This window comes from Pseudonaja textilis, chromosome 3, assembly GCF_049901715.1.
Source record: "Pseudonaja textilis isolate UNSWEBS1 chromosome 3, rPseTex1.2, whole genome shotgun sequence".
Lineage (NCBI taxonomy): Eukaryota > Metazoa > Chordata > Lepidosauria > Squamata > Elapidae > Pseudonaja > Pseudonaja textilis.
In genome coordinates, this window is record NC_141992.1 from 97,545,650 (window position 1) to 97,571,211 (window position 25,562).

At 39.6% G+C, this 25,562-nt stretch overlaps 1 protein-coding gene across 4 annotated transcripts in view; it reads right to left on the minus strand.

The window, feature by feature from the left end:
• Positions 1–7,687: 7,687 nt before the first annotated feature.
• The window catches only part of KIAA1614 (KIAA1614 ortholog), a 47,444-nt gene continuing 29,569 nt past the window's right edge, over positions 7,688–25,562 (minus strand). For all 4 annotated transcript variants that reach the window (XM_087930446.1, XM_026703293.2, XM_087930447.1 and 1 more), the window contains 4 exons: positions 22,621–22,879; positions 17,995–18,122; positions 13,434–13,618; positions 7,688–9,323 (listed from right to left, as the gene is read on the minus strand). In XM_087930446.1, coding sequence (XP_087786572.1) covers positions 9,130–9,323; positions 13,434–13,618; positions 17,995–18,122; positions 22,621–22,879 — 766 coding nt within the window. In that variant the 3' untranslated portion in view covers positions 7,688–9,129. The remainder of the gene's footprint in view (positions 9,324–13,433; positions 13,619–17,994; positions 18,123–22,620; positions 22,880–25,562) is intronic.

The window sequence follows — 25,562 nt, forward strand, 5'->3', positions numbered from 1 at the left end:
CAGCCAAACAGGTTTTCAAAGGTCAGGGCTGTTTTATTGATTCAAGGAGAACTGCTTCTCTTCTCATGCACACAAGTACTTTGCAAAGCTTTCTTTCAAATTACTTGCACAGCCTTAATCTATATTTACGGAGGTCTCTGCAAAGTTAAGGGGCTTTTCAAAAAACACTCTTGTCGCTGCTGAATTTTGGTAGTGTGATCTTGGAGCCCTTTGGAGGGCCATGGATGCGAGGCACAAGGCAACATGAAGTCCACTCCACAGGATAACCAGCCTATCCTGAATAGGTGATAAAGGGGAACATTACTGTATTTGCATTGATCCAGGGTCTTCCTAGCAAAACCTGGCTTACTTTTGCTTTTGTTGTTCAACGCCAACAGATCTGAAATGCTAGACAAAGAGGCAGGGCATCTCATTTGAGATGGCATGCATTTTCCTCTCTCCCTAGGTGTCCGTATGAGTCAGTCAATCCTCCCCTTTCTATCTGTTCATCCAAGAAGAAAGAGAATTTGAGGGGGAGACGGCTGCTGGAGAGCGAGGGAGAAATAACCCATCTTTTGTGAAATTAGCAATCGCTGGAAAGGAAACCGGGTTTTTAAGAGCAGTTCGGGATTGGGGATTTTGTTTCTCACCTTCGCCTGACCCATCAAGTCTTTGGACAAGTTATTTAGCCTTCAGCCTGCCAATGTACCTTCTCTGAGGTGGAAATAGGATAGCCAAGTCCGCCACAGTAGCCTCTAATACAATCTAAAATGGCAACCCTGCCCCCAGCCCACTCTTTCTTCAAAGGTAGTTACAGGGCTTCAGTTCTATGCCCTCCCGAGGGCTTTGCTTGGCAAAAGCCAAATGTCATTCAAGGGAAAAGTGGGAAGCAATTATGTGCCACTTCACAAGCTCTGCTCCGAGAAGAAAAGCTCCACGAGAAGCCAGAGGCGGTCCCGCGCAGAGCTTCCCCTCCACGCACTTTGCAGGCAATCGGTCCAGACACACCGAAGTAATTAGCATTGGAGGAACAAAAGCTAAAGTTACTCGTCCAGGGAACAGGAACCTTACTGATGGGCTGGTGGGGGGGGTGAGGCAGCTGGAAGAACTAAAGCACAACTGGGGCTGGGCAGGTGGCTTCTTGGCTTGGCTGCCAGCCCAGAATTCTTGGCTGCGTCACAACTCTCGTTTGTATTATTGGAAGCCTCTGGCAATTGCAGCAAGATGCTCGCCTGCCGTTGGGCCCTGCTGGGTGATGGAAGAGCTTTGAAAACAGCCAGCCAAACTAAGCAAGGTGGGGGCAAGAAGAGAGAGAAGACGTACGCAAGAAACGGCAGCTCAAATGGTGCTGCCGGAGGGGGCAATGAGAGAGGGGGGAAGGGAGGGAGGGAGAGAGGACACTATCTAAGGATCTTCCTAGCTAGTGGGGTGAGACTGTAGAATCCAGAGATCCCCTGCAGGCATTGGGTACAATTCATTCACAAGGGAAGTCATCAGGCCATCTCAGAAGCTGTTGCCAAGACAGCGCCACAATCAATGCAAAGAGAAGTGTTGCAACAAGTTTCTCCAGAAATGCTGGGGAAAATGGAGAAGATGCTCCAACAGGTTCCAAGAGGTGATAGGATGTGTAGCATACTTAATCAGCACTGACTGAGATCTGATCACTTTTTGGGAACCCTGAATAGCATTAAATGTACTATAAAAGACTATGGACAGAATACAAAATAGGAACCCTTTATATTTCAATTTGTAAAAAAAGAAAAAACCTATTCAAGCAGCTTTTTGTACTGGTACTTCTAGTACATTTCATTTTGCCTGGTATACCTTAAAGGCAATTGTATATGTGCCTTTGAGTCAATGTTGACTCCTAAAAATGAACTTTGAGAGCAAGGAAGCTTGTTGCAGTCTTTGCTGTGATAGTAAAAAACTTTGGTTTGAACAGGGTGGATATATGAGATTCAATGGACCTCACATTGCATCAGGGGTGGGGTTCTACCAGTTCACACCTATTCACTAGAACCAGTTGTTAACATTCTAAGCAGTTTGGAGAACCGGTTGTTAGAAGAAATTACTGGCCTAATCCTGTAAGGAAGGCAGGAAGGAAAATTCTGGTGTTGCTTACAGAAACTGCCTCTCCATTAACCCTTATTACATTCTTGGCAGGACTAGACTTCCTGTCTCAGGAAGTTCTCTGGAGTTTTTTCCCCTCCTTTGCTGGTACTTTTCTTGTATGGAGTGACCATTCGAAGTTACAATGGCACTGTAAAAAGTGATTTATGACCATTTTTCACGCTTATGACTGTTGCAGCATCCCCACAGTCATGAGAGGCCAGGTAAGGAGATGTGTGCCTCAATGTGAGTGATACTGAGTTGGCCACATCCACCCAGTCACATGACCACCAAGCCATGCCCAACAACTAAGCCATGCCCACAGAACCGGTTGATAAAAAATTTGAATCCCACCCATGATGTCCACCCTTTAAACCTTCCCCATGCAAGGTTTAAAGCCATGGTGGGGCACTACCCCTTTCCATCATCCCTTCCTCCTGGATGGGGCTTGCCCTCTTGCTGGACCTTCTTCCAGTCCTTGTTGGTGCTGGTTATGCCTCAGTCACCTGGGGAGACGCACAACCTGCTCTTTGTCCCAAGATACTGGCCCGACCAGCCGCTAACATGAGGGCTGGCAGGGTGGGAATGGAATCAGGAGGAGGGGATGATGAAAAGGGACAGGTCCACAGCACCCAGCTGTGGCTTTAAATCTTGCACGGGGGACTTCCCCACCTGGAGGATGCTTTTCAAGGAAAACCGCTGGTGGCACCACTCCATTGGAGAAGTAAAGAAGCTCAGGGCAGCGGGAAAAGGGGGTTGGCCCTGGCAAACCTTGCGCATACACCCCAGGGATCAAGCTTAGAGATAGAGTGCCCTCGCCAAAGACGCTCACACATCAGCCGGTCAATCTGCCCATTCTGTGTGCCTTCGCTGCACTTTGGGGCCAAGCCTGGCTGCTTGCTTGAGGAGGGTATCCTTGCTCGTGCCCACCCTCATGGCCACACAACAGCTGGCCAGGGGGGCACATAAGAAGCAGGAGGAGGGTTGTCTTCAGGGAAGCCACCGCTGTGGCTCATGCTTGCTCCTCAACTGTGGGCCTTCCCCCTTTCTGTCATTCCCACCTCACAGATCTCATTCCCACTCCACCATCCCTCGTGTTGGCAAGGTTGGCATCAGCCTGGCTGGGTTTGGACAGTGCCTTGGGGCAGAGAGCATGTCTCATGACCTGGTTGGCAGGGAGCCACAGGAGAGGGATCAAAATACTGCATGCGGCTCCAGAGCCATGGGTGGCTGACACCTAGTTTAACCTGACATTTCTGCAAATTCTGCTAATGCCATCCTAAGACATATTGCTGAATTGCTGGAATTTGAAAAAGGAAATATATTGTCTGTAAGTGTATTCTTAATAAATGCTAAGCAGCTAAGAACTCGTCTTTTGTAGCTATTGAGGGGCTATTGACTTGAGGTTTCAACATGCTTCGGATGGCCTAGATGCGTAATGGTGAACTATGGCATGGGTGCCACAGATGGCACACAGAGCCATTTGTGCAGGTATGTGAGCACCAGCCAAACTTACCTGCACTGCGCATGTGCACGTCTCCCAGCTGATTTTTGGCCAGTTTGAGGCCTTTTTCGGAAATACTGGAAGTGATGAAACAGGCCTGTTTTTCAGCCTCCAAAGGCTGCAGAGGCTTCACTCAGGAGGGCAAAAACGGCCTCTCCAGGCTCCCAGAGGCCCTCCGGAGGCTGAAAACGGGCACTTCTGGTATTTCCGGAAGACCCGTTTTTCAGCCTCCCAAAGCTGCAGAGGCTTCCCTCAAGCCTCAGGGAGGCCGAAAAAGGCCTCAAACAGACCGAAAATCAGCTGGGAGGCGTGCACATGCACAGTGCAGGTAAGGGGGTGGGGGATGTTGTGTGAGCATGTTCAGAGAGCGGGGCACATTGCCTTCTGGGTGCTGGCACGCGAACATGCGCACATGAGCGCGCACACAGTTTTCGGCATGGGAGCCCCAAAAGGTTAGCCACCACTGCCCTAGACCTCTCCAGATTGACTACCGGATAGTGGTTATATTTCTCCATTAAAAGAAAAGTATTTTCTTAGGAAAATATCAGATGAAAGGCAATGAAATATTGTTCTGGTTGGAAAGGTAGATATAGTTGACAGAATCTAACAGATTTCAGGAGGAAAAAAAATCTGGCTTTAAAGCACAACCCCTCTTTTAGAAACTTTCCTTCTCATTCCAGGAAGTATCATCAGCTAAGTGTTAGAAGTATAACATAAAGATTGTTCCTTCCTTCTTGATAAAATGAAAAATTACAGGTACACTTAAAAATCACACTCTCTATCGAAGAATTCTTCACTATGACCTCTTACTACAGACCCTGTCTTTGCCTGTTTAAATGCATAAATAATATTTCAGGTCCAGGACATGTTTATGCAATGTTCCTGTTTGCCAGGCCCCCAAATTGTGATAACATCAGAATGAAAAGATCCAACAGAGGGAAAGGTCATAATTATCAAGAATTCACAATTATGTAGCTGCAGTAGCATCTCTGATGATCCCATTAATTACCTACTCAGGTAATTAAGTGAAACATTTTGGTGATTTAGACCACTCACTGTCTCAGTGTTTATACCAAGTTGCTCAACATTGAGTGAGTTCAACAGTAAATTGAACAATTTCACTAATATGCCCATTTTCTATTTATCCCCCTGAGTTATATTGGATATGACAAGGACTGTATTCTTGTTCAAAAGAATCCCTAGTGTTAGATCTGGGAGGATGGTTCAAGAACGGAGGCAAGACTCAGATAACAACAACAGCTCTTTATTAGTGACTTCAGATCTGAGCAAAGAATCCCAACCGCAGCAGCCCCTTATATAGGGCTGGCTGCAGCTAGGCAGCCAATGAAGGCGATTTGAGTTTGCCGCTCTTGGCTGGGCCAATTGCGGCAGCCCGTTTACTAGCCAATCGGATCAGTCTGCGGTGACCAATCACGATCTGCTATTCGCGGGCCAATCAGAGGCTTTTGAGCCTGCTAGTCCGGAACACCTAGTCAACTCACAATAGAGCAAGAGCTGTAATATAATTAACAGCATCAGTACTTGGCTTTTTTTATAGTTGTAAGGTTAATCACCCCACACAATTTGAAAAACTGAACTATTTCTACTGACTATAAAAGTTAGAATGAATCTGTAATTTTAAAATAAACATACAATCTCACTGAACTTGATGAAATCTGCATAAGAGTAAACCCTTCTGAAAGGACAATCTTGGCAAATTTCAGGTAAATGTACATGCAGGGCTCCTTTCTTTGTAACTATTTATTGTCAACTGTTAGAATTGGATAAAATCTGCATCGTTGATGGCTATAGAATAAAGATTGTAAGTACTCCTCTACAAACAAGAGCTAGGTTTATAGTTTAGGGATGGCTAAAAAAAAAGGTTAACAAATCCCTCCCTCTAGTGTTTGAAGAATAATTTCTGTCAAAGCCCTGTACATTTTATTCACCAAATCACAAGGGGAGTGCAGAGCTTTAGAGTTAGGCATGTAAGTTGGTTTTGCGGCAGGAAGCCAAAAAAGGACTTAATGTTCATTCACATCACTTTGTTCTGTAATGGAGGGCGTGCAGCCAGGTTGCGTGACAACGTGGAACTTGAGACAGTTGAACAAATACCAGTAGGAATAAACTTCTAGAAAACAAATTAAGAAGGGCCGTGAATGAATGGACTAGAACAGAAAAGGAAGTTAGGGAAAGGATTGGTGGGAACAGGGTAGTAATAATTTAGGGCTTAAGAGTTGTACTGCTGTGTAGCACTCCCAGAAGTAAATGGGCAGGCTCAGAACTAAACAACAATTCAGTCGTAGTGGATTGATTACGTGCCATCAAGTTGTTGACAACTCTTAGCAACAACACAGATTTTCTCCATGAAGATCTTAAAGAATCTTTTATTTCAAGTCTCTCCACCACTGCAACTGAGTCCACCTGTCTTGCTTCTGGTCATCCTCTTCTCTTTCCTTCCACCTTTCCCAGCATTGGAGCTTTTCCCAGTCTTTTTCCAGCATACTGTGTCCAAAAGTGTCTGAATTGCAATGGATTAAATATCTGAATAAATATTTATATTGACTCTTATCATGACTACCCAGGAGCCTTCCAAAAGATCCTGAAGGACATAAAAGTCCTTGCAGACAGCATAGGTTACCGACAGTATGTACATATGTATGTATGTGCATACACAATGCACAACATGGCTTATACTATCCAAGAATTGAAGGTGCACTGTTCAGAAATACACATACAAGATTTTGGGAGGGGCACTTGAAAGGCAAGAGAGATCTGATTTAAAATTCATGCTGTCTTGTAATTATCACTTTTGAAACCTAGCTCCAAATATTATATTTTTCGCTAACAAATTAAGAGAGTTCTTAATTTAATTTAAAGCTGGGGGAGGACTTTTTAAAGGAGAGAATATACGATGCATATCTCCTTACCCATTTAGATGACTATTATAAAAATGTCTTGTGCGACATGCATATGATGGATAAGTCCGTACATTCCCTTCCCCTTTCTCCCATTGTTATAGGATCACCAAGAGAGATAGAAGTGATCGGGACCTTTCCATGTTGTACAGAGACAGGTCATTAGCTGCTGCTGTGTGGGATATCTTTCATAATCAGCATTGTTCTTCTTTGGATTAGCCAGTCTGGGTAAAAGCCTGCAGCTAGTCTCAAAGGTGCTTTTTTTTTTTCCTTTAAAAGGCAGCTGGAGTTTTTTTTTCCTTGAGGAAGTAAAAACAGTCCAGTTTTTGCCAGTAGCTGATTCATCTGTGGCACTGGTGTTCAAGTTCTGCCGTTAATATTTTTTAGCCAATAGGTATGGATCATGTCCTTACCAAGTGCTGTCCAGATTTTCATGTTTTTGACCTGCTGGTCTGCTATAGATGGTCTGCTACAGAGAGTCCTTACTTTATAACCAGTGATTTTACAACCATTTGAAGCTATCATGGCCTGGAAAGGGTATGAAGGCCTTCTGTCTAGGAATCTGTGTGATGGTTGTAACCCTCAGGGAGCCAAGCATACCCAATATTGGGGTGCTACTATACTTCAAGATTTGTAATCAACAGTCTTCCCACTATGACCACAGTGTTTCAATTCTTTTTCAGTGAGTTTGATTTTGTTCCCACTGAAGTTTGCTTTATTGGAAATACATATAGGAAGAATATTTTAAAAATGTGTTTTTTAGGTTTTCTGCTCAAACACAATATTTTGAGTTTGCCTGCCCATCAGCAATTCCTTCTTATTCCTTCCTTCCTTTTCTTGGCTAATACTGTAGAAAAGGCCATGGTTGAAAGTTCTTATCCCCCTTGGGAAGAATACAGAAATACCCTGGTTTCCTTTAAATTGTGCTGAAGACCATGTGATGTGAATTAATCTGACGGGGAAGACACGTCCTAGGTGGACATGAAGTAAGCAATGGGCTGAGGCCAAAGCTAAATGGATTAAGCCACCACCTGATTGTTTACAGGGCACTCTTGAAATTAGTTGGGGTGGAAACCACCTAAAATCACACCATCCTGTTTTTATATAACCTTACATGATTCAATCACTTCAAAAGTCAGCTACCCCATCATAGATTCAAGCCAAGAGTCCATAACTCTTTTTAATAAATAATTTAATCAGAGAAATACAGTGAAACAAGGTAGAGAGGCTTTCCAGTGTTGTCAAAAGCAGCCCAGGGTTGTGGGTTGGGGCTGAATACAAATAGTCATCAAAAAGAGAAGCCTCTCCGGTCACAATCATATTTTGGGTACAAAGCTCATAAGATAACCTGGTCTTTGCTCCTATAGAGACTAGCAGATGGCGCTAAGAGAGACACAAAAGATGATCAGTGGTGACAAACCTGGCTGTGAACTACCATTTTAGATTGCAACTAGAAATTGATTAACCAAATATTCCTACAAAGAACCAAAACAAAGATCATTTCATCTTGTGACCTCCACGTGCATTCTACAGTGGTACATTCCAGGCCCATGATTACCACTTCATGAGAAACAAGTTTTGAAAAGAACTGAACATTAGAGATACAGGAATATGAAGTTCAGACTGACTTGTAAAACTGCAAATTGGAGGGTTTCTCTGGTAGAAACAGAGAAAACTTTCTCCAAAGATTCAGTTCAGTATTTTTAAGAAGCTATGGGAATCTGCAAACATCAGGAATTCTCAGCTCTGGCCTGCTGAAAGAGCAAAAACTCCAAGGTCAAATAGCTTTCACGGCAAACATAAAACACCTAAATAGAATGATTAGACAGAATTGTCTACTAACACTGTGGCATGAGTGAGTTTGGCCATATATACTGTAGCACATAAACTGATCCAGAATGGATATTTTTGTGGATGCCTGTAAAGACTCTTTAGGTTTGTAAAGGAACTGTAGATTTTCTGGTAAAGAAATCTAACTTCTTTAAAGACTCCCAAATCATAGAATATTTCCTTATAAATAAAGGGTGTGGGAGGGGGAGAGATAAGATTTCCACAGTAGGGAGCACTTAATGCTTTAGCATCTCTCCAATGTAGTAAACAACCTCCGCATTTCTAGAAAAAGTATTAGCTGGAATGTTTTAATGAAATTTATGAACAAACCCAACTTGTTATGGGTATTTTAATACAAATTAAAGAATTTAAGATGATCCAGCACCCTCCAATTTTTAGATAACAATTTGTGGGGATGTTGCTGGTCAAAAGATAAGTCTTTATCCACAAATTGTTACCTGATGCTTCCTTCCCTCTCTCTCCCCCACCCCCCAATTATTTGTACAGGGAGGTGCCAGATAACTAATTCCTATTCCTTGATGATGGACAGAGTCCACATTGCATGACTAATCTTTGCATAAATTAAATATTCAGTAGATACAAGCTTCCATTACAGAATAACCCATGGGGTTGGTTTGTGCCTCCATCCACATCCAAGTCATAAAAACACTGAGACAAGGATGCAAACTCCAAGTCTCAAGTCGGCTTAATAAGCACCAGAACTGCTTTGCCCTGTTCATAGGGCAAAGCTGCCCATTCAGGTTTCCCTCACAACGATCTCCTCTTCTGCTACTGCCGGACAGGTCTCTGCTTCAGCACTCGAAGGGAGAGTGTCTCTGCCCACAAGAGCAGCTCATTGATCCGGGCTAGGCCCAGCCCAGCAACCTTGGCACCATTTACTTCAAGTATCTCATCCCCAACTTCTAGCAGTCCAGCATAGAGTTTAGCTGTACTAGTGTCTGCCATCTCCTGGACATAGATACCTGTTAAAGAAAGAAAATAAGGTACAATTACATTTAGTGTTTTATTGAAATGTTGCCGCTATGGAATGGGGAAAATGTTCCTCCTGCAAAATCAGAAAAGAGTTTGGGGAAAAACATATCACGCTTCTTCACTGAACCTAAGCTTATTAGACCTTCATTAATCATTCAGAACTTGTTATAAAAAGACACAGGTCTCCTGCTTTGTATGAATCCACTTTTATGCATTTGAGCCTTTTCATTCAAGAATCTGCTGGATTTCGTTGCAACAAAAAACCCCAAAACTGCCGCTAAGTTTGTGTCAGCATAATCAACTTGTGCCAAAAATCTGGAAGCATGCCAAAACTTTTTGCCATCAAAACCACTTGGATGTTTTTCCATCAAAATCTTTTCTGCCTTCATGCATTTATCATTGTACTGTGCAATTACTGTTACTATTTCTATTGCCATGATGTATTCCACCCTGTGCATTAGAAATTCAACAATAGGAAAAAAAATGGAAAAAATGATTTCACCATACACTCACATACAAAATTCACATAAAAAAACATGTTGGAATAATGTATTGCTTAACAAATAAACCTCTAAATTAGCACATTTCACATACTGCATCCTGCAATTCTCCATTTTTATCCACTGGTTCAATGCCTCACCTTATATGAGGTTTTTGAAGAATATAAACCCAGTTTAAAACAAGGGGAACCTGTATATTATGCTAGTACTGACCAAATCTACTGTGTGTTTTTTCATACTGTTGCCACATTAAATGGGTTTTTCAAAGGCAAAATTTCAAATCCCATTCATGCTAAAAGGTCAAATGATGCACACTAACCATAATGCTATGGATTCTATAAACATCAGCCAAAACTGGGATTACTTATATATATTTCATCTGAAAAACTGTACACTTCTGTATCTTTATTCAGAAATATTTTTCATTTTACTTTCAAGGTGCCCAGACTTCAATTTGGATTAAAATTCCTCGAAGTCTGGAGGTTCCCATTATAGAAGATGGACAGAAATACATACCTTTTAAATAAATAAATAAAAATACTTCTGCAATGATGAGCCCTTTTTTTAATAATGCAGGATTGTCCACAGTATTTTAACTTAGGAATTCAAAAAAGTTTATAACTCTAGATCTAAAATACAGCAGAACATAAAGGAATTATATTTTGCTCTCTTAACATGGAAATTTCCAAGTTATTAAAATCAGCTCCACATTTGTCAGTACATCAATATACATCTTATGTTTTTATTTGTGCTGAAAGCTATTTTATAGCTAGTTACAGGCAATTTGTAAATGAGGACTCAAGTGTACTAGCGCAAGCAAAAAGAAAAAAAAATCCACCCAGAAAAGCAGCACAATGACTACGAAAAAAATCATCTAAATCAATTTGTTAAATCTAGTTATTAGTTATTCAAGGCTTCCTGGGAAGGGATACCTCAGAACAAGAAATGGTTTAATTGAGATGGATCTGAATTTATTTTGAAATATTTTTACGGTGGAAGTGTAATGGAAACAATGCATTCCTTGAATCAGAGTGTTTAACGCTAGGACAAACATCTGTCAACCCTATCACAAACAATGCAACATTCCCAGGAGCTTGCCTGGGGAAAAAACCCCTAAGAACACATGTTCCAAATTATTCCTGCCATTTGACCTACTTTAAACAGCCCTTCTCTTAAAAAAATAAAATAAAAAAAACAGAAAACATAAAAAACACCACAATGAGATTCTACCACAATCAAATATTTGGTTGTGATTCGGAGCCTATTTTCAACTAGTACTGTACAGCAGAATATCAAAGTATGTTTGTAGCCTAATGGAGGAGCACATATGTGGCTGAATATTTCAAATGTATTTCTTCAGAAGCAAAGAATAGCAGGGAAATGATTGCGGTGAAGAAAGCAATAACATACATGCACCAAACAGTATAACTCAGTGGTCATCGACTGGTGGTCCATGGACCCCTTCGGGGCCACGATGTCATTACAGGAGATCCACAAAGCCTTGAAGAAAAGTTATGATTTAAATCTTGAGTTAAGTCTTGGGAGGTCCATGCCCAAGGTCCAGACCACAAAAGATATTTAAAGGGGGTCCATGTTGAAGAAAAGGTTGAGAATCACTGGTATAACTGAAACAAGCAACCCTGGTTTTGAACAACAGGGCTGCTTTTACCTTCCATTTGTGTAGCATTCCTACTTTTTGATATGGCTGTAGGGCTCCCTGAGCATACATATGGTTTGTCAATTTCTATATTACACCAAATCATAATAAGCAAGGATTGCAGCCATGTCAGTGCAGATGATGCCACTTTAACAAATGATATGTTTTTGAGAGGGTGCTTTTCGATGTTCTGGAATTTAAAAAAAAAAGAATTAGGTTTGCTGAGTGTTGTGGCACATCTGTTTTATTTGAAAGAGCTGTGTTTTGTTGCTGTAACTCAGACAAATTATCTAAGGATAATCTGGGCATTACAAAAACAGTGCTTGGGTGCAGATATCCCGTGGCTAGCTTGTGATGAGGAAGTTACCATCCTTGGCTTTGAGGGCAAAGCATTTGTAAAAGAAGCAACAATATCATAATTGGCATAAGACCTAGCTGGAGAAGTCCATGAGCAAAATGAAATAACTTCCAGGTCCAGAAGAAAGTTTTAAGTCTAAATTAACTTAGGATGTACAGATCAGTGAAGAGGCCAGATAGAAACTGGTTATTTAAGAATGCTTCTGAGAAATGTCCCTTCTTGTTTATCTATTTGTAATATAAAAATGAAGAAGGCAAGGCAAAAGGCAAGAGAATCTATCACAAGGAGGAGCAGCCCTTTTCTGCTCAGAAACCTGAGAAAATCGCCCTCTGGAAGATGTTATAGGGAGCAGGGAATGATATATAGGACCTGCTTTAGCAAATGAGCTTCCAGAGACAATTGACAGTCCTTGTAGATTGGTTCTTTGGCTTGTAGTTATGATGAGACATAGAATTCCTCTTTCAAAGACCTATATTCAGGACGTGGAAGAAAAATAGGCAATTCTTACTCTGTGGGGTCATAACATGTTCACAAATGTCATGAGAATATGCCAGAGAAGAGGAGTTAAAGTCATGCAGAAGAATTTCAGTAACGCCTTATAATTCCAAGAATGCACTTTCATAATGACATTCACTGGCATTTATGATTTAGGAATCATAGCATCTCTGAACCTGTCAGGGTATATATAAAGAACTTTTTGTGATGTTATTACACCCCTACAGTTTCTCTGTTGCATCCCATAGGCTTTCCTTCTCTCAAATCATGACTTTGTTTTGCATGTGTGAATGGCTGTAATGCCATTGGCTTTATCTTTTACAGCAAGGGGTTCTATAATAGGAATAGGTAATGCCTGATGAATCTTCTTTATCTATCCCCAAACTTTCTTTCATCTCTTGTTCTACCTCCACATGAACTTTTCCTTGCATTTCCTATTTATATAATTGGACAGAATCATGCACTAGTACTTTTGTGTACAACTTTAAGAATAAAAAGGAAAGAATGAGTTTTTAATACAGTAAACATACATAGCAGGTCTACCAATGTTGTGCTAATATGCTTTTATGATACAATTAAGATACAATATATTTTCAGGAGTTATTTTATATGTGACCTGCAATTATAATTTCATTCCTAATTGATTGTAGATTGTCAAAATGTCGAGGACAATAAATACTAATGTGGAAGAATAAGAGTTCCCTTCTATCATGCAAACCAGCTGAAAGCCAAATATAGATGAAGTATTATATAGCTGCTTCCTTTCCTTTATCTGGAAAGCTACAGTGGATAAAGACAAAATATTTTGACTATTCCTACAGTTAAATATATGTACTCTTTATACTAAAAATATATAAAGCTAGTTTTTAAGTTCGTAATGTTAAGTCTGTTTTTGTTTCTCAACTGAAAAATTAAGGGTACAAATTGTAAAATAAAGCAAATGTAAGCTAGCATTCTCCCGCCTCCCCCAGCAAAGAAAAAAGTATACAATGTTAAAAACCATAGAGATATTCCAAGATCGTAATTTTAAAAAGTTAAGTCGGGGGTCCACTTATTCAAGATTTCAGGCCATTGGTTACCAAACTCGTACCTGTATCAGGACGACCATTCCCTGAAGAAACACGAAACCCAAAGTTTCCTTGCTGGGACCGCTGCAATTCTAATTGACTAGTTCCATCTGGAAAAACTGCTACCACCCGCCCAACGTTTCTCGCTAAATTAGGAGACCCAATGTCTTCCACACTGAGGGATCTTCTATGCTGAGTCCTTGTATCCCTAAGAATAGGGAAAATATCGTCATATTCAGAAAGACATATAATCAAAGAACAGGGTGGTTGTTTCATTTATTGTCTAACCTAACTTTGTTATAACATCTTGGCTTTTAGTGAATAGATTTACAGCTGACATTATTATGGGAACTTTGTGAAAAAGTGAAGCTGACTCTTACAAGCATAAAGTAGTTTGGAGACTATCTTACTTGGCTTTGGAGACCAAGCCTATGCTTCTCCCATTTGTACAAGGAAACTTTATACAAAGGAAACATGCTAACTTTACAGCATTATTCATTAGTAACTTTTCAACTCTGCAAATATACTTTTTGCTAATCCTTCATTTAAAAATTCTGAGCACATCATCCACCTATATCAGGACATTTTTTAATTGCTTAAAGTCAATTCTAGAAGCATTTGATTGCAAAAAGCAAAATATGTATGTTGTTCTAGCAATTGTGTTTTCTGCTGAAGGATCTCTGAGAGTCCATCTTTTTGAATTCTCAATATAATTTCATTTCAGTTGCATAACCAGGAACAGCAAGCAAATCAGACCTTAATTACCAGGCTTCACATTCTCCAATACTCTGATACATATTTCAAGAATGAGAAAATGTATATTAAAACAACCTTTTCAGACATATTTGTATGTATTTGTTTAGACCAGGGGTGGGCAAACTTTTTGGCTCGGGGGCCTCATTGACTTTTAAAATTTGACAGACGGGCTGCCACCTGGTGTCGAAATGCCTGTCATTACAAGTCAAAATCAAATGAATGCAATCATTCAATCATTCACATCAAACCTTAATTCTGTACCAATCGTCGGCGGGCCGGATTAAAAAGACCAACGGGCCGGATGTGGCCCGCGGGCCGCAGTTTGCCCACCCCTGGTTTAGACATACAGTGGGGGGGGGAGTATTTGATCCCCTGCTGATTTTGTATGTTTGCCCACTGACAAAGAAATAATCAGCCTGTAATTTCAATGGTAGGTTTATTTTAACAGTGAGAGACAGAATAACAACAACAAAAATCCAGAAAAATGCATTTCAAAAAAGTTATAAATTGATTTGCATTTTAATGAGCGAAATAAGTATTTGATCCCCTATCAATCAGCAAAATTTCTGGCTCCCAGGAGTCTTTTATACAGGTAAAGAGTGCAGATTAGGAGCACTTTCTTAAAGGGGGTGCTCCTAATCTCAGCTTGTATTAAGACACCTGTCCACAGAAGCAAACAAGCAATCAGATTCCAAAGTCTCCATCATGGCTAAGACCAAAGAGCTGTCCAAGGATGTCATGGACAAGACTGTAGACCTACACAAGGCTGGAATGGGCTACAAGACTATCACCAAGCAGCTTGGTGAGAAGGTGACAACAGCTGGTGCAGGGTGGGATTCAAAAATTTTTTTCTGTGGGCATGGCTTTTTTTTTTTTTTTGCAGCACCCCCAATCCATCTTTTGGGCCTTCCTGGCCTCAGGGGAGCCTCTGGGGTGGGCGTTTTTGCTCCCAGAAGGCTGCCCTGGGACTCAGAAAGAAAAAGAACGGAGCAAAGGAGGGGTGAAGCTCCATTTGGGGGGCTGCCTGGCCTCAGGAGAGCCTCCTGAGCACAGGAGAGCAATCTCATAGGAACAGCTGATTGTTGGGAGGTGAAAAAGAAATACCTTAAGGAGTGACTGGGCAGCGAGCATTGGGCGGATGAGGTGAGCGGGCATTAGGCACCAGGCGGGTGGGACAAGCGAGCGAGTAATGACCAGGCAACCAGGTTGGGGGCGTGGCCAGCCAGAAGTTACTATCGGTTTGGCGACCCACATCAAATCCTTGTTTGAACCGGTGAGAACCGACTGAATATCACAACTGAGCTGGTGCAATTCCATATGGAAGAAACACAAAATAACTGTCAATCTCCCTCGGTCTCAGGTTCCATGCAAGATCTCACCTCATGGAGGTTCAATGATCATGAGAATGTTGAGGAATCAGCCCAGAACTACATGGGAGGATCTTGTCAATGCTCTCAAGGCAGCTGGGACCATAGTTACCAAGAAAACAATTGGTAACACACTACACCTTGAAAGACTGAAATCCTGCAGCACCCACAAGGTCCTCTTGCTCAAGAAAGCATATGCACAGGCCCATCTGTACAGACGTTCAAATGTTCATTTGCCAATGAACATCTAAATGATTCAGAGGAGAACTGGGTGAAAGTCTTGTGGTCAGGTGTGACCATAATCGAGCTCTTTGGCATCAACTCAACTTGCCGTGTTTGGAGGAGGAGGAGGAATGCTGGCTATGACCCCAAGAACACCATCTCCACCATCAAACATGGAGGTGGAAACATTATGCTTTGCGAGTGTTTTTCTACTAAGGGGATAGGACAAATTCACCGCATCAAAGGGACGATGGATGGGGCCATGTATCATCATACCTTGGGTGAGAACCTCCTTCCATCAGCCAGGGCATTGAAAATGGGTTTTTATTATAGAGAATGAGATAAATGGTTAATTGGAAAAGAATGGACAAAAGATAGAAGATGAAATAAATAAAATAGAATTAAGAAGAGTGAAAAGCGGGGAGAAGTTATATAGAAGATATAGAATGGTAAATAAGATAGGTAACGGTATATAAGATGAGCAAGAATTTAATTGAAGTCCGTACAAAGAGAGGTAATCTGGGGCCAAGCCACTTTCTAAAAAGAAGTTTTATGTTTTTGTGTTTTGTGTGTTTATGTTTGATTGAGAATTAATAAAACCTTGGAGGAATGTCAGATGAGAATAATTGCAAACAAGTCAGAGGGAAACATAAATATGATGATTATAAAATAGATAAATATAGAAAAGAAATGTAATTGAATAAGGGTAAAGAGAAATAATGAGATATTTGTTAAAAGATATTCATGTGTCCATATGGAAATGGGATAAATTAGAATTATGCGGTATAAAATAATGTTTTATCTGCCCTGTAAAGATTTATAATGGAAAGAGGTTTTATGTTTTCAGTGTTTAATGATGTTTTGTTTGTCTTTAAAATCAATAAAATTTGTTTCAAAAAAAAGAAAGAAAGAAAATGGGTCATGGGTGGGTATTCCAGCATGTCAATGACCCACAACACACGGCCAAAGCAACAAACAAAGGAGTGTCTCAACAAGAAGCACATTAAGGTCCTGGAGTGGCATGGCCCGTCTCCAGACCTTAATCCCACAGAAAATCTGTGGAGGGAGCTGCAGGTTCGAGCTGCCAAAAGTCAGCTGCAAAACCTTCGTGACTTGGAGAGCATCTGCAAAGAGGACTGGGACAAAATCCCTCCTGAGATGTGTGCAAACCTGGTGGCCAACTACAAGAAATGTCTGGGCTTCCGTGATTGCCAACAAGGGTTTTGCCACCAAATTCTAAGTCATGTTTTTGCAAAGGGGTCAAATACTTATTTCCCTCATTAAAATGCACATCAATTTATAATGTTTTTGAAATGCGTTTTTCTGGATTTCTTTTGTTGTTATTCTGTCTCTCACTGTTAAAATAAACCTACCATTAAAATTACAGACTGATCATTTCATCAGTCTGTATCAGTGGGCATACATACAAAATCAGCAGGGGATCAAATACATCCCCCACCCCCCACTGCACTGTATGTTCACATTGAATTACGTTGGCATTATACCTTTTCTTCTTCCCAGGAAGGTATCATGAAGCAATCTTAATGTCTGATGTGGTTGCTATAATTATGACAGAGCAAAATAAAGCAATTTCATCTGTTTATGAAAACAGATGATTTCCTATAAATCAAAACTGGTATTAATAATTCAAGGTTCACTTTGAATTCACAAAGTTACTATTAAATAGCACAATATTACTATTAAAATGTCAGATTTAGATGTAACTCTAAATGTGACCTTGAACTTGAAAACTAAACAGCTTCCATAACCTATTTGTATCTGCATCGGAATACTCTATGCATAGAACACTAGACCATAGGTTAGCATTATAGCTGAACCTGGAAAATACAAGTGTCCATGTATGGATTAGTTCTGTGCATTAAGTGAAAACAAGATGAAGCTGACTTTATGACAAATCACATACAACAGAAACATGGGGGAAAAAACAGAATGATGCAACTGTAGCTATTTAACTATTGTATTTAAAAACTCTGTATTTCTCCTGAGAAACAGCAGTTAGGGACAGGATTGGATCTGGATTTGTGTCTCCTGCAGAAAAGCTAGCCACTCTTCAGGATACTGTGAATTGAATATATGAAGATTCTGCAGGATGCAGACAGAGGTGTGTTGCTGCAATCAGTGTCTAAAAACAGACTGATTATCCACCATCCATCCAGCACATAAAAAGAACCATTTAGGATATGGTCACAATAGTCACCTAAAATATCCCAACTCTCACCTGTTAGAAGAAGCTTCCTCATCCTTAGGTTCCCCCACCAGGTAAACATTGGACCGATTATTCTTGCCCAAAAAAGAATGCAGATTTTGAACAGATGAGGCTTTTCTCGGTTGGCAGAAAGGTGACACCTAGTGGGAGGAAATACTGCAAATCAGAAAGAATATTGAAGAATCAAACTGCAGATATCTTGAACAAAGTGGAATAAAGTTTTCTGACTGCAAGCTTAAATTATCTTGATCCTTCTGAAAACCAGAAGAAATAAAAACAAAACAAAAAAGAGCGGGGCAATGCTACTGGATTAGCTTTCATTAAGATGGTTCAAGAATATTGCATTGTCACAACTTCCCCCTTTGTGCCAGCATATACAAACAATTTTAGCAACTTATCAACATCTCTTAAAATAGAACCCTGTTTTCATCCCATATCTCACCTCATTCTTTATAAACAAATCTTTAAAACTTCATTACCCATCCTAATCAGCAAATATCTATTGAGGGTTACCAAAAATAATATTATATCTATTATACACTTAACAGTGGGATTCAAAAATTTTAACAACTGGTTCTGTGGGCGTGGCTTAAGTGGTGGCCGTGGCTTGGTGGTCATGTGACTGGGTGGACATGGCTTGGTGGTCATGTTATTGGCTGGGCGTGGCCAACTCAATATCACTCACATCGAGGCATGCATCTCCTTGCCTGGCCTCTCATGACTGTGGGGATGCTGCAACAGTCGTAAGTCACTTTTTTCAGTGCCATTGTAACTTTTTTTTTAATATAAAAATTTTATTTGGGTTTTCTTAACATAATACAAGTAAAATTTCTTTTTTTGAGAATAGCATGGTCCCGGATTATCACTTCTCCATACAGACGCAAATTCAATTTCATATTCATCTTTGTGTTCTATTCTTATTACTATTTTAACATATTCTCAATAATTTTTCCCCTCCCTTAGTTTTCTCAATCTCACTTTTAATTATCTCATTCCTTTCTAAATTCAATTATATATATCTTTTTCTAAGTTTCAATACCTTTCTAGTCATCATATTTATACTTTTGTCTGTCCTGTTTCAATTTCATATTTTCTTTTCTCATTCAACAAAATTTTTCCCTGTAGTTACTAATTGGAGTATGACACCTTTGTATCTTTTAATTTTTATCCATTCAACTCTTATTTAAACTTCAGTTTATGCCTTTACAATTATAACATTCAATATAACACATAACTTCCAGTCGAATTCTGCTTGGTTCTTAAAATAAGCACTAAGTTCTTAAAGAGAAAATATATATATAACAATAATAAATAAAATACTTATTCTATTACAATTCAGCACTATCATTAAAGTTAGTTATAATCTTTGACATCTTTAACATTCCTTTTCAATAGGATATGATACTTCTAGGAACACTTATAATATTTCCATAATTTTTTCATGTTTCTTTCATATTCCTCTTTACTTAACTTTTTATAACACATTTATAATAATTAAAATGTTCCCCTCCTTTCCTAATTTCATTCTCTCATTCTATTTATTTCATTTATTTATTAAACATTCCATTACATTACAATGAGTATTTTATCTTTCATTTTAAACACACTTGTTTCATATTTTCAAAGTTCATTTCTATTTCTAATATAACAATACTACCTTATGTACCCTTGCAGAATCCCCCTTTCAATTAAGTTTTCACCCATTATCTCTGTGACTTGTACGTTTTCCCTGTTTCTCTATGTCCTGATTCTTTCCTTTATAATTTCTTTTCCTTTCCCTATTCTCCCTCTTCTTCTCCCTTCCCTTTTTGACCCCTTCTCTCTCTAATTCTGATTCCCTCTTCTGTAATCCTCTCTTCTGTTTCTTCCTAATGTTATAATTACTTTTCAAACTATTCTTTTTGGGGTTTTTTTGTGGATCTTAAAATTTTTCACTCTCTTTCTCCCCTTTCCTTTCTGTTCCCCACATAGAAATACTTGGTCATTGAAGATGGCTTCTTCTTTGTCCCGCCCTTCTTGTTCTACAGGCATTTCTTGTTGTTTCTCATAGTTCAGGATCTCCATTTCTAAAAATTGAAATACGAAGCCAAAAACACCTCTTCCTTCTTGTGCATCTTCTTTCTGTTTTTTAAGTTCCATTCTCAGTTCTTCCAAGAATGATACCATTTTTAAAAAATTTAAACAATCACCCAATTAATCCAATAGCCAAAAATCTAGATCCAATAGGCAAAAATCCAAAAATCACCAAGTAATCCAAATAATCCAAAATTGTTTCTTCTTGCTTCTTTTTTCCACTTTCTCTTCCTGGGGTTCTCTTATCTTGTTACAAAGTTTCAGTTAAAATGTATCTTTTAGGAATCTTGTTAAAGTTTCACTGTTAATTCCTTTCACTTCCAGGTGGTCTCCTCCCTTTTCCCAGATCCCACCCTTTTGTTTTTTTCCCTTCTTTTAAAAGTTTTTGAGAATCCAGAAATCTTTATTATCCCTTTGACATTTTTAGTTTAAATATCTGTTACTGTCAAAGTGGATTTTTGCCGATTTCTTGCTTAAATCTCTTAGTTGTCAATATAGGGAAGAAAAGAAAAAAAAACCCAAACCTTTCCCTTCCCTCTCTTATTCGCAGCTTCAAAGTCTTCTTTGGGAACAATGTTGTTCTTTATAATTCAAATTCCAGGGTACCTTGTATTGTTGTTTTTCCAGTTCGACCCGGTCAGCCAAAAGCTTTCTCTTCTTATCTTCCTCCTGCACATTCTTTTCCGGTCGAGTTCTTCTTTGAGGTGGCGGTTTCTGACCACTGCTGCAACCACCTTCGGGAAAGGGAATAATGGCCAGCTGGGGAGGAGAGATGCGGCTCTCAACGACCCTGCTGGCAGTCTCCCCCCTGTTCACCACCTCTACGGGGTGGCTTAGCCCCAAAAACAGCCGGCTCAGGGTGCTCCAGCGGCAAGCACAGATCGAAACTGCGCACAATCGCAGATTTCGGTCTGTCACTGAAGAAGCTCAAACCGGATCTCCAGTGCCATTGTAACTTTGAATGGTCACTCCACAGAAGCAACGTACCAACAAAGGAGGGGAAAAAAACTCCAGAGACGTTTCTGAGACAGGAAGTCTAGTCCTGCCAAGAATGTAATAAGGGTTAATGGAAAGGCAGTTTCTGTAAGCAACACCAGAATGTTTCCTTCCTGACTTCCTTACAGGATTAGGCCAGTAATTTCTTCTAACAACTGGTTCTCTGAACTGCTTAGAATGTTAACAACCGGTTCTAGCGAATAGGTGTGAACTGGTAGAATCCCACCCCTGACACTTAATCAAATAAATCTTCTTGAACTTCATCCTTTTAAAGTATATCTCATTTTCTATAATAATTCAAATCCCCCAATCTCATTATTCAAATCTAGAACACACTAAAGGTACTAGAATAACACAACTGTTTTAATCTTACTCAGATATATTTAAAATACATCCAATAATATTTTCCATATAACTTTTAATTATAAACAAAACCTTAAAATATCATTATGCAGTCCTGGTCAGAAAATAAAATTCCATTAAAATTTCCAGAAATAGCAACCAATCTATTTTAAACTTGGTCAGATAAACTAGTTTTATATTTTACAGTGCGGCTAGAACATCCTAACAAATTACATCAGTGTCATCCAGAAAACAACCATATATTTGTTTGTTCTTCCCTTCTCATTTGCCAACTGAGGAAAAGTATGTCCCCCCCCCCCCACTCTTGGAAACTCTGAGTATTATTATCACTGTTTTGATATACAAAACTTCAGCAGCACTTTCATAATCCTTAGAAATGATCTTGTAAAAACTTGTCTATGGAGTGGATTTTTGCTGTGCCTTATATTCATTCATGGAAAGCTAGGCTTGGAAAATGGAATGAGCTTGTTTTCTGTAAAATTCCTTTGATTTGTTAGAAAAAAATAATTGAATCCCTGTGTTTGAAATTTGAAAAGCAGGAACTACAGAAAAGTAGAAAACTAGGACTGTTGGACTTTGTCACTGTCTCAAAGAACTGGGAGCATTACAAACTAAGATGGTCTAAGATGGATTTCAATGCCGTCATTATATTGTAAAACATGAAACAGATTTCTCGATGCACACTGGGCTTACAGGTGGAGTTCAGGGCTTAAACTGTTTAAACATTCGTGATGCTGTTTAATGTAAAATGCATTGGATATCAAAAAATGTTTTATTGATAATATGTCATCATTGTAAGGCTAATATTTCTCTGGAAAATAATTTTAAAATTGTACCACAAAAACTAAGCTAGTTTACTGCAACCTTCTCATAAAACAGGAATGGGCAATTAATTTTCCCAGGGAGTCACATGCAAAACTGAGATTGCTGTGGATGACCACCACCTCCAGCACCCTGCCCTCCACTGAAGCCACCCTGCCCCCTCCAGTGACGCTGCCCAAAGCACCAACCCCTACCACCAATGTACTGCCACTGATGCTGCCAATGCCAAGGGCTGGATTGGGACCACTCGCAGGCTGGATGTGGCCCGTGAGCTGTAAAATACCCAGGTCTATCATAAAAATCTAATAAAAACACAATTTCAACATAGGACGTAAAATACCCAGATCTGTCATAAAATTTAATAAAAACACAATTTCAACTCACCCTCTGCAAGGATTGCAAGGAAGGTACTTTCTTCATTTTTGGAGAACAAATGGTATCTGGACCAGCTTCCAAATTGGGCTTGGCAGCTCCTGATTCTAGCATAGAAATCTGTTCCATGCTATAACATCGGAATCTGCCCAATCGTTGTTTGGTGCTCTGACTCAGAGTGGTGAAGAATTTTTTTAAACCTGATGTAGAAGAGACTTCTTTCTTGCTGGATTGCTGTTTCTTTGGCTGAGGGTAGACTTCTAAGTGTTTGCTGGAGGGCAAAACAAACCAGCCAAGAAAATTACAAACTAAAAAGCAAGAAAGTACCTTCGACTTTATTTACAATTTGGAGTGCCCCAATGAACCTCTTTGGTGTAGTGGTTAGTAGGCATCACCCTAGAAACGAGGAGAGATTTTGAAGTTGCAGCTCTGCCTTAGGAGCCTTTGGTCCAGTCACTCTCCTCAGCCTTAGGAAGAAGGCAACTGCCAATAACTGCCAAAAATCTTGCCTGACTTGAAGGCGCACAAAAAAAACCGAGGACAGTAAATGGTAAAAGGATTTTAAAAGGATTTACAAATATTAAATAAACAATGGACAAAGTCAACACATTTACCTATACTTTCAAATTAACCCCATTAATATCCAAGAAACAGGAACTATTATTACTATTGTTATATATTGCAGAATTCTAACCTAAAAAAACCCCTTTCTCAGCTAATATTAATTTATTTTTATTTATGCACAACTTTTGCTTTGTGTTTGTGTTAAAAACCATAGAGAAAAATTCTATAAATGGAGAAGAGTAGCTTATTTTTCTATGAAGTTCATTCTTTGCATAATTAAGTTTTTCATTTTACTATGACTAGGATTTTTCCATTTCAAACTGCAGACCTAGAATTGCATATATGAGGTATTGAAAAGTATAAGAGGATTGGCCTCTAATCTTATCACTATTTTGACTAAGTAAAAGAGAGCAGCTGTACTCTACTGTATCTCTAGTAAACATGCTTCATAGACAGCTATAAATGGCGTGGTTATTGTCGAAGAGGGTGCTGTCAAAAAAGGGAATACTAAAAATATATTGCAGTAAGTGGGCTTTTGATCAGAACATTGCTTAACAAAATCAGCCTTTTTGACTAGGAATTATGGGAAATGAAATCCAACACTGTTGTGAACACTAGGTTGGGAAAGGTTGACATATATCACGTAGTATCATAAATATGTAGGAAATCTCACATTGGTCAAATCTCACATTGGGGTAGAGGTGTACCCCAAAGAGCATATAAATAGCTTGAAAATGGGAGGAAGACAAAGGAAGGAAGAAAACAAGGCATTATCAGTAGGAATACATTCATATGCCTCAGTCAGAAATTTAAAAATAGAGAGACAGAAAAAGGGGTTACAACATTTAACTGGGGCTCTTTCTTATACAAGCGGTTTACCATTTATTCCGGTACATCACTGTAATTTTTTAAGTAGGAAGGGAAGCCCACTTGGCCAAGGAAGGTTAGGCTTTGTGAGCTTTAATGTGCTGTTCTTTCCATTTGCTTCTATTATAGCAATCTGCCCCCTTTCTTATAATTCAGTGTCGTGTTTAATTCAATTAGAGCCGAAAACTGAGTAGAGCCAAAACTGAGTAGAGCCAGTGGCAGTAGCCATGTGCCACTGCTACATGGAGCTGTTAGTTGCACAAGAAATGACTTGCAAATGCAACAAATAAATGAATAAATAATAATAAATGCATGTCTTTACATCACCCTGCCTGAGTTGTGTTTCTTTAACTCTTGGAAACCAAGACTTGATAACTCCCCTCTATGTACATTTCTCAGATCTGTAAATCAGTCCTTACAAAAGATTTCCTAAATAGATACTTCTATCAAGGCAGGTGACACTATGTCATGGATGAACAGAGCAACACTGTCCCCAAGGGCAACAGTTTATTCTCTTGAGCTCTGTAAGACCAAATTATAGACATTTAGCCGCCAGAATGACAACACTTAAGAGTTATCACTAGAGTAAGAGATGCCATTGCAAATCAAACTTCACCCTTTCATCCCTGGTATTAAAGAAATAACTGTTCAACCAAATAGTACAAACGCTGGCCAGAAAGAAATAAGTGCATTATATTAAATTATGCTTTTTAATTAAAAGTATAGAATGTTATGCCCTTTGTGTACAAAATAATTTCTGTCAGGCACAAAGCCATCTGGAACTTGTCAGGCAATTGCCAGGAGTTAATCCTGACTTGAAGGCTCTCTTTCTTTCACATAGAGAGAGAGAGAGAGAGAGAGAGAGAGAGAGAGAGAGAGAGAGGGAGGGAGAGAGGGAGGGAGAGAGGGAGGGAGAATCTGAAACAAAAAAGGCTTTTAAAGTCAAGAGTTCTTACTTTCCTTATTTGTACTTTCCAAATGTATCTCCTGCCTACTTTCTTCAGCCCCATCCCTTTCAAATGCGTTCTGAGAATCATCTCAGCTTGAGTATCTCTATTCTCAACCTATTTTTCTCTACCAAGCTTGTGCTGGCTTAGATTAATTTGTTACTGACAATGCTGCACAGAATTTCCTCAGACCAAATTATTTTATTTATCTGGTTAACTTATCAGATAGCAGTGGAATCCACATTAAACACATTGTTGATATTGCTGAACAATGCAGCTGGATTTTAGATGCATTGAAGAAACCAATAATATGCCATTTTAGCATTTTAGATATAATTCCTGGATTAGAAAGAAGAGGCTTAATTTCTGCGAACTGAGGTATCTAGCCATAAGAAGAATTTTCTGGGGATTGGGACAGGAAGGGAGAAGTAGGTCAAAGCAGATTTCAGCGCTAAGAGGGAGGGGAAAACAGCAGGGGAGGCAACAGGGGCTCTAAGCCTGCTGGCAGCACCAACAAGGCAGTACTTGCCTGCTGTGAGAGTGAAAAGCCAAGCCTCAAAAAGCAGAAAGCACCCC